This window comes from Ptychodera flava, chromosome 10 (assembly GCF_041260155.1).
Source record: "Ptychodera flava strain L36383 chromosome 10, AS_Pfla_20210202, whole genome shotgun sequence".
Classification (NCBI taxonomy): Eukaryota; Metazoa; Hemichordata; class Enteropneusta; family Ptychoderidae; genus Ptychodera; species Ptychodera flava.
Genome location: NC_091937.1, coordinates 19,941,168 through 19,956,029, shown reverse-complemented (window position 1 = coordinate 19,956,029; position 14,862 = coordinate 19,941,168). Strand labels below are relative to the sequence as shown.

The window sequence follows — 14,862 nt, the reverse complement described above, 5'->3', positions numbered from 1 at the left end:
TCAGAGAGAAAAATAGTATTGCGTTATTGTCAATTAGGATATCAAGTATTTTGTATTTTGGGTGACTGTAATATTTTGCTCTGTTTTCTAACATAATATTGTGTATGTCTTACTCTGAGTCATATGAGTAGTGACTGATAAATGCAGTGCTTTTGTTGAGGGCAGTACTTAGGTAAATATTTTGGGGGATGGGCCTATCACGTTGCTGAGCGTTCCAGCTGTATGTTGATGCAAGTTCTATTGGGGGGACAAACAAGTGGTTTGGATTTTTCTAAAACATATTGCCCATCTTTCCAAATCATAGCAAAAACTTGTATTGGGTTCAATTTAGGTTATGCTCGATTATTACTAACATTGTTTAACAGAAATATGTGCTTCAAAGATCAATTTAACCCTTGGAGTGATGTAATTTTTCCCACCAAAATTTTCTGCCACATTTTACCAATTTTTATGAATTTTTTTGAAATTTTTTGATAATTTTGGACCAAATGGTCATTTTGTTGCGATAGCTTAGTTGTTATCAAAATTTTGGCAAAAATAAGAAAATTTGACTAGGTATATTTTATAATGGGGAGAAAAATTGACTTTGATGTGCAAAGGGTTAAGGTATTTGTCAAAAGACATTTACAGGCACTGGTATTAAGATAGTGAAAATTGTGTAGTTAGGGCATATCACTCAAGTTAACCCTCTGAAACCAGAAGACCACTTTCATGAATAATAATAGGAGGACGCCCTCTATGTTGTGTTGACACGCCACAGAGTGTGTTAGTGAACTTTGGCCTCTAACACCGACCTCTGTTACTCATTCAAATCAAAGAGAGAAATACATCTTTGAATATGTAAGGGCTGCTGAGGGAAAGTACTCACTGACAAAACTTCATACTTCAGTATTGTTCAACGAAATACCATATTAGAAATTGGTTATCACTAAAACAAAATATTTGATTTCATAAATTTGAGTCCTATGGGTAGACCTACCCAAAAGGTTCACTCAAATTCTAGCCTATTTGGATGGCAGAGCTGGCAACACTCGATGTGGTGGGAATTTGTGGAACACAGAAGAGCTTGTTTAGAATGTGGGCATCTAATCATAAGTCCATTTTTCCGTTCTTTTCCGTGATCAGGTGTGACGACGACAACTCAGAGCATAACATCTCCCGTAACAACGTCCACGACTGTCAACAGTTTTGCTGAATCTGTCAAAGGTAGCCCAGCACCAGTGAAAGAAGAACTTGTCGATGCACCGTCAGCTCACCACAACAAGGTAAGTGATAAATGTAGGGTCTGTGTGCTTCTGGAAAATCCTTGAACTTTAAAGTCTCCTGGATAAGTTCATGAAAAATTAAATTGAGTCCTTGCAAGTCCAGGAAAATTGATAATCTGCCTACAATTATCTAATATGACAAGACAATCTGTTGTGATATTGTTAAAAAATTACAATCAAATGATCCATTGTAAAAATGATATCTGAAAAATGGTGTTTTGGACCACAAAAAGTCCTTTGTAAATTGCAATAAAAGTCCATGAAAGTCAAGAGATTTTCAGTGACTTTGAGTGTATGAATTCTGTAAATGTAAACAAATGTCTTCCTAGATTTATACCCTTTGCGGCTGACTCGCAGCATGTTTGCAAGGTTTTATCTGATTGGTCGATTGTCACTATTCACAGCAACTTAGGGAGTTTATTTGTATTATTTAATTGTAACGGTAAGATTCTGCCAACCAATTGGATAACAGCTTCGAAATCGCTGCAAGTCGGCCCACCCTTTGTCATTTGTTGTCATGGAGATGTTCTCCTTACCCGACATCCAAGCCAGAATTTTGGACTAAGTTGTCCCAAAGACAATTGTAGCTTACACACAGCGGAAGTAGCGGCAAAAAAATGTCTTCTCTCATGCGAAACTTGCAAGCTACAGTACCAATATACTATGCAAAGGCGACTGAAAGATTTAGGTACTCGGGGATGTCGCCTACTGTGCAGCGCCCTCAAGCAATGAATCCTACAGTTTTGTTGAAAAGAAGTCTGTACTGAATCTTCTCCGCTGGATCTACATCTGAGTTTCCACACAGAAATTCCTTTCAACACAAAGTTGATAACTATAAGTTGATATAGCCATAAGTTGTGACCATAAGTTGATATAACCATCATAAGTTGATGCGACCATAAGTTGATATAACCATAAGTTGATATAACCTAACCATGAGTAGAAATGTGTTACGAATTTTTATCTCTCCTGCATATTCCATCGTTCCATGTACACTCACAGTTTCCTGACCTTTCATCTCCATTTGACAGGACGACAGTGCCTCACGTCCGTCATCTCCACCAATCGGTCTGCTGGGTGCATCACCACTGCCATCGCCAGACTCTGGCAGCAAGCTATCTTCTCAAGATGAAGATACCCAGCACTCAAGCCCCAGCAGTTTGCAGAGTAGTTTACCACGAACACCTCAGAGTCCTGCGGTGAGTGTCACACACACACACACACACACACACACACACACACACACCCACCTTTCACTTTGATCAGTTGTAGATCAGTTCACATGTTCTGTACATGGGAAATTATTGAGGTCATGTTCAATGGTAAATGAATATGGTATTTACAGACGTACAGGCAGGTTTAGGTAAACTTCTGTCAAATTGTGACTCACTGAAACTTCTGGATTAGAGAATCCTAGAATGAAGGATTTGTTTTTTGCACCTACTGAGCTAGTGAGGTAAAGTCAGGAGAGGTTGATATTTCAGTTAATAAATGTTGTAGTCATAGTTGAAGATTGATGTGTGACAGTCTTAAAATGGAGTACCTGTCTCAAAACTGACTGTCAAACTGGTGTCTTTTCCTCATCTTTGCAGTCTTCCAAGCCAGAAAGACCTCGTGAAAGCAATGATCAGGTAAGCAGCTTCAGTCTTTTCCCCAACATTTTTGTTATGCGTCTTTACTCTCCTTCCGCTGAGTGCCTGTAATTTGAAGTGCGCCCTCTATGCCCATATTTAATTTTAGTTCCCAGCATGCACCTTGCTTAAACTCCTCTTGTCAAGGTCATTTCAAGAGAACCGGCCATCTTATATAAAGTCAGATTAACCTTAGAATTCTTGTTTTGAAAAAATCTATTTGGTGTATTGTTACAATTCTTTAACATGGTGAAGACAAAATATGAATGTTATTTGCATTTATGGTGATAGACAGAGAGACAATTAAAATCCTCTAGAGGGCCCTCACTGAGGTGAGAATAAATTTGATAGTGTATTAGACTAAAGTAAGAAACTTACCCATGTCATTTAATCCACAGTTGAGGAAACTTTACAATCTGTGTGAGGATCCAGAGAGAGCGCCGTTTCTGGACAGACTTGTGAGGTTTCTGGAAGACAAAGGCGAACCCCTGAAGAAATGTCCAACCATGAGCAATACAGTATTAGACTTGTACAAATTGTATAGAGCAGTCAAAGAAAAGGGTGGCGTTACAGAGGTTGGTATTTCATTTATATTCCATGCAACCCATTAATTCTTCAATCTTCCATGTAATTTTACCTTTTCCATTGTTGCAATGAACACTTTCTTGTATGGTCAAGAAGAGGAGATGGGGACATCAAAATGAAGAGATTGCTCTCTCTTCCAAGACTGTCAGACTTTTTGAGGGCTGTGTCGCCAATGGCACACGTAGCCTTTCCCTGCTCTCTAACTGGTTTTGTCAGGCCCTGCTAGTTTGAATGCCTCTTTAAATAGAAGTTATGTCAGTGACACACTGAAAAGTTGGAAACGTGTGGCATAACTTAGGACAGGTGGTGCTATGGCGATTTTTGTTGCTCTGAAGAACAATTGGCCACGTTCTGCTTTTAATAGACGTTGTTGGTAGTCTGCAAAGCCCTTTCATGGTCAATAAAAAACAAACATAAACTTGGAGGTAATCTTAAACAATACCAAGGCTGTAAACGGACCCAGTATTCTGCAGTCCTGCCTTATTGGCAAACGCAGATCATTGGCGTCAAACTTTGTATCTTCATAGGTAGTTGCCACCCATAAGTATATCGTTTGAGGTTGCAATATTTGTGAGTTCAGTTTTTCGCTCTTTGCCGCTGAAACTTGCACCTTCCAAACTTTCAGGTTACAAAGAAGAAACTTTGGAAGGAGATCTGCGTGGCTTTGAGCATCGGCAGCAGCAACAATGCAGCATTTACCCTACGGAAGCATTACAACAAGTATTTACTGGCCTTTGAGTGTCACTACGATAAAGGCGGCATCAGCCCCAACGACGTGCTACCCCAAATGGAAAGCGGCAAAGTGAAGAAAGAGCGGCACAGTGTTGATCCTCCAGGTAGGAAGTTCTGTCAGTTCATTAACCCTTTGAGTGCTGGAATTTTTCCCACCAAAATTTTACTGCCACATTTTGCCAATTTTTGATAATTTTGGACCAATTGAACATCACATTTCATTGGCTGCAGTTTGTTATCAAAATTTTGACAAAAATCTGAAAAATAATTGACTGGAGTATATTTTCTAAAGGTGACAAAAATTGACTTTGGCGCTCAAAGGGTTAAGCATGATCTGTTTCCACTTACCCAGTATGCTAGGAAAAGAGGGTTTTTCCCCAAAATTATAACTGCATGAAGTCTGGTTTCAGAACACAAGAGCTGTGAATGCCGCATGTTTTCCCATATGTTCTAGTACATTCTGGTACGTAGGATGGTGTTACTTGAGAAGTTGTTGAAAAGTTAGACAACTAAGCATGGTAGCTGTCTTGAGTAGACCAAGAAAATAGTCTGTAAAGTTAAAAAAAGTACAGAAAGATAGATTGTGTACCACCTTTGAGTTTTCCATCATGAAGACAAGAATGATTTCACGGTGTACCAGTGGTGCTGAGTGGTCTTAATTTGCATGAGTCGCAGAACAAAAATACAAAAAGAATAGTTACGGTTAAGTCAATTTTTCCACCATGTCACGGGGAGGATTACAGTGCCTTCTCGGAGTTATGTGGATAGATTAATCGTGGGCAAATGGGATGGGATATGTCGTGTCATATGAAGGTTTTCGTCAGCCTACGTAGTGCAAGTCTTCGACATGGCATATCATCCCTGTCAGACCCTGGATCACTTATGGTGTCAGGGACTATTCAAACTGACACGGATGTGTGGGGTTGGTACAAGGGTTTCTCTCTCGGTTTTCTCAAAAGCCGGCATTGGTAATTCCGCAACTTTTGCCGAGTTGGGGAACCGTACATTTTTACTACACGTCTTGTAAATACTGCACTTATAACAATTTACACAAAGCACTCCTACTTTTGCAGTTCCATTTTGTTGTACGCGGGATAAATGTTGTCAGTATGTTATCCTGTTGTCAGTATGTTATCCATACATTGATACATCACTCTGGGTTTCTTGGTGATCAATTCTGTCGCGTTTACTCTCATGTGTTACTACATTTGGTCAATACATCTATCAGAATTGCAACAAGACCATCATAACATCTGTGTCCTCCTTTTTGAATTCGCCAATCTTTACAAACCTAAATTCATCAAGTTTCAGACTGGTGTGACAGGCCCATAAAGTTTTTTTGTCAGCAAGATTTTATTTGCTAGTGCTGTTACTACGGATCGATATTATACAACCAACGTGACAGTGAAGAAGTGACCAGTTTCCTCCAATCTCATTCTCTCATATTGAAGACAGGCACTGCATCTGATACTGTATCTAAATTTGTTGTCAATATTGACTAGCCGAAAGCTGTTCAAGCAGTATTCTACACAGCTTTGACAATCGAAGGGATGGCCACTTCAGTACATAACTTGCATATTCTTTTGTTGTGGAAATGTCCTCTTTCGTATAATTACTGAATAAATGTGTGAATAGACTACTAGAAAAAACAAAGTGGTAACCCACCACTCAAAATCTCCTTTTGGAGAACCCCCGGGGTTGATGCCAAAGCTAAGTTTTGTTTACTTGAATCAGTACGCAAGAATTCGTTGGTCCCCCACTAACAGCAACTAATAACTTCCACATTGACAAAAGTCGGGAATTAGTTTTGAATTTTTAGAGTTAATCAGAGACACAAAGCATCCTTTTCCACCCTGAGAAAATCAAAGAGTGTGAAAGAGGTAGCAAATTGTCACCAACAATTCCGCAAGTTTCTTATCCCTTACATTCAGATTTTCGTTTGCCTTCTGCAGAGCCATTCAAGGATGATTTTCACCATTCGTTACCAAATTCGCACATCTCAGGAGAACTTAAGAGACCACCATCACAGATCAATTCCGAAGGCATCCCTACTCCCACAAATCAGTTCCAGGAATACCCCAGGACGCCCTCCGTTCACAGTACCTCCTCCATTGCCAACAACATGTCGCCCATGCCGCCAGGCAGCATGACGCCCTCCAGGATGACGCCGACCAGCCTGCCGCCACCCGTGCCGACGAGCATGATGGGTCCGATGTCCAACAGCAGTATGATGCCCAACACCTCCATGATGCAGTCACGTAGCAACAGCAGTAACAGCATCAGTATACAAGACCCCTTTGCGGATGATGTGAGCAGTTTTCCACCATCCAACATGTCCTACCCGCCAATGGGTCCCAGCAGCAGTGGCAGTGCTATGCCAGGCTCCTACAACGAAGGAGTGAACAGAATGGGTTCCGTGGATCCCTACGCCAATAATTCCATGCCTCCCAATGACCCGTACAACACCATGGGAAATCCACCGAATTCCATGAACGATCCATATGCAGCGGGAAGGAACACCCAGGAGTCATTCCCCGGAAGACGACCTGATTTGTACAGAGGCAATGCCATGGATCCGTTTGAAGCCAGGAGACGGGGAATGCAAATGAACCAGGGTCCTGGATCATCCCAATACCAGTATGGAAATCAGTTTGAGAGAGACAGGTAAGGTTGACCTTGAATGGCACCTAGTCCAACTGCTTTGCATCTATGAAAGTATGTGATTAGGCGTTCAAACCCGATGCAATTTAGCAGCTGGAGTACCAATCAGTTAATAACAGCAGTTGAATAGCACAAGGTTAATCAGCTTCAACTCCTAGGGACCCATAAAAATCAACAATTTACTTAACGTGTCTGATCTCCAATAACAGTCTGCCAGGTGATATTCATCAGCCATGAAGATTCTCGTGTACTCTTCTGAGCTGTTTGAATCTTCAGTCTCCCTATGGGTTGACACTGATCGGTATTGGCAGTTTTACCATGGTTCTTGTCAGTGACTTTGAGCTCCAATTGTACGTACAATGTCAAGGGGAAAGTAAATAGCCACAAGCATTCATCCATAAAGCAATAGGCGTTTGGATATTGTATAATGATTCTGTGTACCATTATTGGTAGTCCTGTCGATTCTGATTGTATTTAGTTCAGTTTGTGTCTTGCAACAAACAGGGGAGGGTGAGGTGGAAGTTGGTGACTTGCATCTCCTAATAACCAGTATTCCTCTATAGGATTATTGGGCACACAGATTGGGGGGTGGGGGGGGGGGGGGAGGTAGGTGACTTGCATCTCCTAATAACCAGTATTCCTCTGTAGGATTATTGGGCACACAGATTTTGGGGGGAGGGGGGGGGGGAGGTAGGTGACTTGCATCTCCTAATAACCAGTATTCCTCTGTAGGATTACTGGGCACACAGATGCGACATTAAAGCATGGACCTAATGACTGCGTAACAGCCATCTGTTGCTATAGTAACATGTGCTTAGTTTTTAGTTCCAACAGATTGTCTTCTTACATGTCCCAAACATGGTATTCCTCTTGTGTTAGTATTTCAGTGTGCTGTAATCACCGTAGTGTACCAGTATATGAGTATGGTTCAGGTGTCTGAGATTTCTTAGGATAAGGATATACCTTGAGGATTTTCTTTTTTCAAATGAATCCAGTGTCTCTGAACCTTGTCTTTGAAGCAGCAGTCCCTGGTACTCACATCAATGTTTATTGACATTGAGTATTTAAGTGGTATCAGACTTGTCTGGTTTGAAAGTTGTGTCCCGTGAATGAATTTGTTTTGAGATAAAGCTGGTGAAACTCCCCCTTTCAGAAAGGAAAGGCAACTTGCACATTCAAGTCTTCATTGGATTGATTGACAAGTACCAAGTGTGTCAAAGAGAGAGATACATCGACAAGATTTAGTCCATTCATGTAACTTTCCACGTTGTCTGATTTTGAATGGCCTTTTGTGTATGTTGGCGCAGTTTCATTTCATTTCATCAATTTATTTCGTGTATGGACTTTAAACTGTAAGCCATAAACAGCTGTAATGTGCCATGTTCCTGTATTGTCTCCTATTTAGGTTTGAGCCTGGCGGTGGTCAGATGGGGCCGGAGGGGCCTGTACCCCATCCTCCCCAACACGGCAACATGATGCCCCAGTACCCAGGCAATGCCTCGGAGCAAGCCATGTACCCAAGTAGGTACGGTCCACAGCCAGCACACCCAGGTCACCGACCTCAGACCCCTCATGAGGGCTATGGCCAATCCTATGGAGGACAGTCACCGTACCAGCAGCCAACGCCGGCAGGACCACAGCAGTCGTACTCACAGCCCTTCCCTCAGAAAAGACCTGCTCCGGTAGGTAGTCCATCACAGGGCGGAGGAAATAAAAGCAAAATAGTGAGTAGGGAGTGTTTATACCCAGGTGTACTGTCTCAAACTTTTCTCAGCAAGATCTTCAGGAACTTCAGCCATGCACCAAAGAAACTGCAGTTTCATAAAATTTCCAATTTGCATAAATGTTTTGATCATGGTAATGACAATCTTTTTGGGGAAATTGACAATTTACATTTCTGACTGTGGATGACAAGAGGGAAACATTGGGGTAGTCAAGGTCAAATTCTATAAAAAGAGCTGTGCCATTAACTGCTTCCAGACTTGTTTATCAATTGTTTGACAAATTGGCAAAAGTTTTCAATTTGAATTTGTTTTCATAAAAGAGCACCTTTATATTTTTCCTGAAAAATTTTGAGACAGAGAACCTTTAGCATGCAATGTGTTGTGAATTATGTGGTCCTGTCAAAATATGAATTTTTGTAAAAAGAACAATTTTTGACACGAAGTTTATTTAAGTGTCAATGGCCTATACAGGTAGACTTAAATTGGCTCGTTACAAAGTACAAAAGCTGTAAAGTATTCATTAAGCTTTAGTATGAAAAAATTGAGATATTATTATCGCGGACTCTAAAGGAGAAGTCTCTGTAATGTTTTCACTAATTCTGTTTTGTATATCAACAACATCTTGTTCTTCTCGCCAAAGCATGATGAGATACGCAGTATTCAGCTAGTCAACTCAGCCTGTACATGGTACAGACTGTGTTGGTAATTGTTGACAAATGAATTCTGGTCCGGGCTAGAATTCACCTGTAAACAATAACAGTGTGTTTCTGCGTTGACAACCTAAATGTTTGTGTTTCTACATGCTTTGTGCAGTAGAACAAGAATGTGTTGTTGACATTGACATCAAAAAAGTGGTAAAAAGCATTGATAATTACAGCTGAATGGCCTGTAGTTTGTAGAGAAACTGTATTGTTTAGCAATTTTTTGACAAATATATAATTTGTTGTTTTCTGTTGTCAATTCAGGGTGAAATGTATGCACCACCATCAAAACGTCCGGCTGGTGTGCGTCCACCGATGAGTCAGGAGGACTCCTACCCAATGCCACCATACAGCCAACAGGGACCGGCTGGACCTCAGAATGCCTTCCCGAACACGGAGAGAAATATGCCCAATCATATGCCTTTTCCTCACAACTTCAGGGAAAGACCTAACCAGGTGCCGGTTCCGCAGCAAGGTATGTATTACATGTGTCGCACGATATGGGGTGTAAACCTGACGTCACAAAGAGATCTTGATGGTGAAAAGGGTCTTAAAATCACTAGATATAAGACATCCATTTCAAGTGTTGAGTCCAGTGATGTATGTTAGGCTTGGTTGGAACATTACAGCCATTGATGAGGCATTCTGAGCTGGTACCATTTGGTGTAACAACAGTTATATGTTGCATGAGGTGACATGGAAAAAATATTCTGCACATGAAAGTTCTAGATGGAGTTATAGTATTGTTAAGCATGATATGTAAAGTGCAGCAAGTAATGTCCAGACAAAAATAAGTTTGCTGACATCATTTACACGTTGTTGAAAATTTCCCTCCTCTGCATGATGGATAGACTATAACACATTTTGCTGTTTGTTTCTTCACCAATTTCTTACATCATTTGCCTGTGGAGAGAGATTCAGGGGGCAGAATTCCGTACATCCCACTGTTTGGTATATATTCCATATTTTTTTGTTGATCAGTTGTTAGTGCAAGTAGTGGCTGATTTCCTTGTTCTTTCTTTTGTCAATTTTGTTCAAAGCTCCTGGTCACATGATTCCACCAACACCGCATGATGGTCCTATGTCGTGGAGCAACCGGAATGACTCCCAGTTTCCCTACCCACAAAGACAAGGGCCGATGCCAGGTCACCGGGAGAACTACCTGACTGATCAAATTCGGATGAGGGAGCCCCACGGCCCATCTCCATCATGGGGTACCGTCCACCAAAAAGCTCCACCCAGTGGACCACACTACCCGGGAGACACTATGGGCCATCACGGCCCGCCTCTACCTCCATACGGCCCCTCCCTGCCCAGCCACATGCAGGCCCGCACATCTCAGCCAATGGCCATGCATAGGGACAAGATAAACAAACAACTCATAAAGCAAGGGCACATGCCAATGCCAGGAAGTAGCTTCCAGCCTCAGCCACCCAAGAAAGACATCGTTTTCCCTCCAAACTGTGTGGAATCCACAGCTACAGTGTTAAAGAACAGGAAGAAGCTAACTTCACGAGATGTGGGTAAGTGTCAGAAAAGTCCACTGTTGTGCCGTAGGTAAATACTGGAAAGTGGAAATGTCCTATTCCGACAGAGCATAAAAAATACTGCATATTTTGACTTTCAATTCAAATAAATGTAAACATCTCAGAAGGCAATACTTCTTGTCATTCCAGTAATAGAGTTTAAACAAGGCTTAAATAGCAACCGTGCATGTTATTTGCAAACAAGCAAACAGGCAGTGAATATTGCTTATTGTAATATTTTCTCCAGTAAAGGGATTATGAATATTCATAGTGCAATTTCACTGTGTTGGCTGAGTAGTAAACCACTTACATGTATTTGTGACTTTGAACCCTTTCACCCCGTTTCCCTCTCTAGAGGTCAAACTGTACCACAGAAAACAATGGGATTGGCTCAAACCATTGTGATGACAGGGTGAAGGGTTCATCTTGCCATCAATCTTCCTAACTGATACATGACAGTGACTTTGTACAGGGCTTGATTCTTTCTGCTTTTCTAATGAGAGAAATATTTCTTTTGTTCATTTCTCAGGTCCTGTGGAAGCATGGCGTGTCATGATGTGCCTGAAGTCGGGACTACTGGCCGAGAGCACATGGGCAATAGATACGCTGAGCATCCTGCTGTACGACGACAACACAGTGTCTTATTTCCAACTGCAACAACTACCCGGACTCTTGGAAATCCTCCTGGAACACTACCGCAGGTGTATTATTGAAATTTTTGGTGTTCTGGACGACACTGAAGTCACGCAGTCGGAGAAATCGTGCGAAAAATCAAACAAAATAGACACAAATTGTGAAACTATCAAGTGCAATGACGAGGTCGCAGATGATAATGATGATGATGATGATGATGACGACGGCGACAAGGAAGACAAGAAACCGGAGTATGAACTTATCAGAGAGGCCCTGATGAATGTCAATCTTGAGAAATTGAAAGGCAGCGACAAAAGCAAGTCTGTCAAACTGGACGACGAGGACCTGAAAGGGTTCTACTCCAATGAGAAACTGTGGGATAAGTTTGAAGGATTTGAAACTGGAAATTCACACTGGCAGCTGGGTGGTGGTGATACCACAAACCATGTGATTCTGAGGTTTGAAAATAAAGACTCCATTGTGAGCAACTCCAAGAAGTGCAATGAGAACGAGAGGAAGAGTTTTGACGTTGAAAAGAGAGATTTCCGAGAGGAGCTGGAGAGGAAGATTGAGGATCATCTGGCTCTGTTCCGCTTGCCAAAAGTCCTGGAAGATGAAGCGTATAACCGCGACTCGCCGCCATTCAACGTGATAACGGACTGCCAAGATGAACTCGCGAGGCGGTGTGTGTGCCTGTCCAACGTGCTCCGAAGCCTCTCCTTCATTCCAGGAAACGACACCGAGATGTCGAAACACCCGGGGTTTCTCTACGTCCTGGGGCTGTTGCTCCTCCTGCACCACCGACACCCTGTGCGCAATCGCGACGTGAAACCGTTTGAGAAGGACGACATGAAGGAGGATCCCGATCAAGAGAGCGAGAACCTCCTCAGGAAGGATGAATGGTGGTGGGATTGTCTGAATTCCCTTCGCGAGAACACCATGGTCACACTGGCAAATATTGCTGGCAAGTTGGATCTCTCAATATATCCAGAAAACATTAGTTTTGGCCTGTTGGATGGCCTTCTTCATTGGTCGGTGTGCCCGTCGGCGTACGCCCTGGATCCTTTACCCACTCTACCTCCCACTTCCCCGTTATCACCGATGCGGCTCAGTCTGGAAACCCTGTGTAAATTATGTGTGCTTGACAACAATGTTGATATGGTACTGGCAACGCCACCGTTCGCAAGACTAGAGCGACTCAATAAAAACCTTGTACAGTACTTGGGCGACCGGAAGGAACCGGTTGTTCGCGAGTTTGCTGTGGTGCTCTTGTCAAGCTTAGCACAAGGCGACAGCTCGGCATGTCGTGCAATCGCGTGTCAGAATTCAAGCATTTCACTACTTTTGTCATTCCTTGAGGACAACGAACTTGCCATAAATGCAATGAGCAACCGCGGGCTCTTGGCCATGAGCGGGATTCGCGAGGAGCTGCCCCAGCCCAGCCCCGATATGATGCGAAGGGCGGCGACTACGCTTGTGTGTCTCGCGAAAGTGCTGGAGAACAGGCCGCTGTTCAGGCACCACCAGAGCCGACTGCTTGCCTTGGCAATGTCGCCTGCATTGGATTCAACACTCCATTCCTTGATTGCTGAGGTGTTGCTGTACCTGCAAAAGTCGTGATACGACAACAATTTTTTCGCAGCAGATCGAACAGGGCGTTTGTACATAGTGTGTGACACGTGTGACAATGACCTTCTTGAACAAGAGTAACGTGACAAAGGACACTTTAAAACACACTGGGTGCATGTACAAAAAACGTGCACGACCAACTGCCACCAATTCTTTGATGCAATTCCACCACACAAAGTGATGAACAACTCAAAAATAGTTTTTAACTTCTCAACGGAGGGAAGAATTGGAATAATAAGCAAAAAGAAGAAACGAGGAAAAGTAACAAGTTTCACATGTTACCTGTGCATATTCCTAGGTGCTTAACGTCGTTAATTTTTTTATCATCATCGGTTTACTTTTGAAGCAAGTTGTGGTTTGAACAAAAACAGCAACAAGGAATTTACAGCAGTAAAAACAAAGGGTTTGATCAACAGTTTTTGTACACACTATACAAGAAGTGTAGCTGAAATCTGTTTGAATTTTTTTTCCAGTGGGAAATATCGTCTCCCAGTGAGGCCTTGGAGTGCAAGTGCAAGGTTGTATAGAAGAATTTATAGGTTTTTTTTTTCTTTGAGACAAAATAGTTAGGAATGGAAATTGGGAAGAACGACAAAGAAGAAGAAATGATCTTGCGTACCACAGCTCAAACTTAGTTTTACCTGTACTGTTTCCATTCTTAAAACATTTGATGTTTGTTTATTGAGGCGATTCTTAAAAGGATTTTTTGATAAACCCCCTGTCTTTGCAACCAAATACAGGGAAAACACTCTCTTAGTCTTGAAACAAAAAAATAAAAAACCTCTGATTTTGATGAGACACTCCTGATATTGTTTTCTTCTTTGGTTCACTTGATGAGTCCCTGCTTTGGCCCTCACGATTGAGAGAGAGAGCAGTTGCAATTTGCAACTCAAAATGTTTATGGTAAACGGACTGTGAGCCTTTTTCTATTTTTTTATAATGCTTATATGTACAACTGTTGTAAAAGTAATTTTCCTGTCGAGAAGAAAAAAACCACTAGTTTCTGGAGTACATTTTGTGTAAACTTGAGCACAGCTTATATGACCTTGTGACCCTGGGGTCAGAGGTGACAAGTTATGCATAATTAACACAGTGATATGTGTGTATGTGTACATTGTATGAAATCTTTTTTTTGTTCAATAAATATGAGGAAAAAGGATCTTGAGGGAGTAATATTTTGCCAGAATAAAGATGTCCTTGTAAAATTGGAACTTGACACAAGTACTATTTTTTGCTGCTGCGTAGTTGTGTTCTTTGAGTAAAAGTAGCTAGGTAACCCTTTTTTCATAAAATTGTGGTCTGTTGAGAAAAAAAAAAAGAATGAGAAAAAATTCTGCATTATTTGTCTTCTCCCAAAAAAGGCTTTATATACTACGTATGTCGATGAAATAAATGTATATAACAAATCCTGATAAATAAAATATTGTCTCATGGTGTTTTTTAGTTATGTCTGCGTGTTCTGGTGTGTGAGGTGAGGTTGTAATGTGAATTGTCAAGTGTTTTGTATCCCAGACTAATAATTTGGTGTGACAGTCTTTAATCATTTTGTATAAGAATGTGCGGAAATGTTTCCATGGCATTCTGCCAGAATTTACTACATGTTATAGAACTAGAAGAATATTTGGTTCTGGAGTGAACTTAACCTGAACTTGAAAGATGATGGCTTTGCAAATCTATTGGTAGTCATCGAAACACTGATTTGACACAGTTCATTACAACAGTTTATAATGTCACTTACACTGGTGAAATACTTTGAATGGCTCAATTGAAAGAGA

General features: G+C 41.6%; 1 protein-coding gene across 5 annotated transcripts in view; it reads left to right on the top strand.

The window, feature by feature from the left end:
* The window catches only part of LOC139142199 (AT-rich interactive domain-containing protein 1B-like), a 54,305-nt gene extending 39,797 nt beyond the window's left edge, over positions 1-14,508 (top strand). For 3 of the 5 annotated variants that reach the window (XM_070712053.1, XM_070712055.1, XM_070712056.1), the window contains 10 exons: positions 1,126-1,265; positions 2,297-2,464; positions 2,858-2,896; positions 3,295-3,471; positions 4,107-4,317; positions 6,166-6,877; positions 8,280-8,598; positions 9,564-9,774; positions 10,340-10,822; positions 11,355-14,508. In XM_070712053.1, the coding sequence (XP_070568154.1) occupies positions 1,126-1,265; positions 2,297-2,464; positions 2,858-2,896; positions 3,295-3,471; positions 4,107-4,317; positions 6,166-6,877; positions 8,280-8,598; positions 9,564-9,774; positions 10,340-10,822; positions 11,355-13,078 (4,184 nt within the window). In that variant the 3' untranslated portion in view covers positions 13,079-14,508. The remainder of the gene's footprint in view (positions 1-1,125; positions 1,266-2,296; positions 2,465-2,857; positions 2,897-3,294; positions 3,472-4,106; positions 4,318-6,165; positions 6,878-8,279; positions 8,599-9,563; positions 9,775-10,339; positions 10,823-11,354) is intronic. The other 2 variants (XM_070712058.1, XM_070712054.1) reach the window with 1 other exon arrangement.
* Positions 14,509-14,862: the final 354 nt, after the last annotated feature.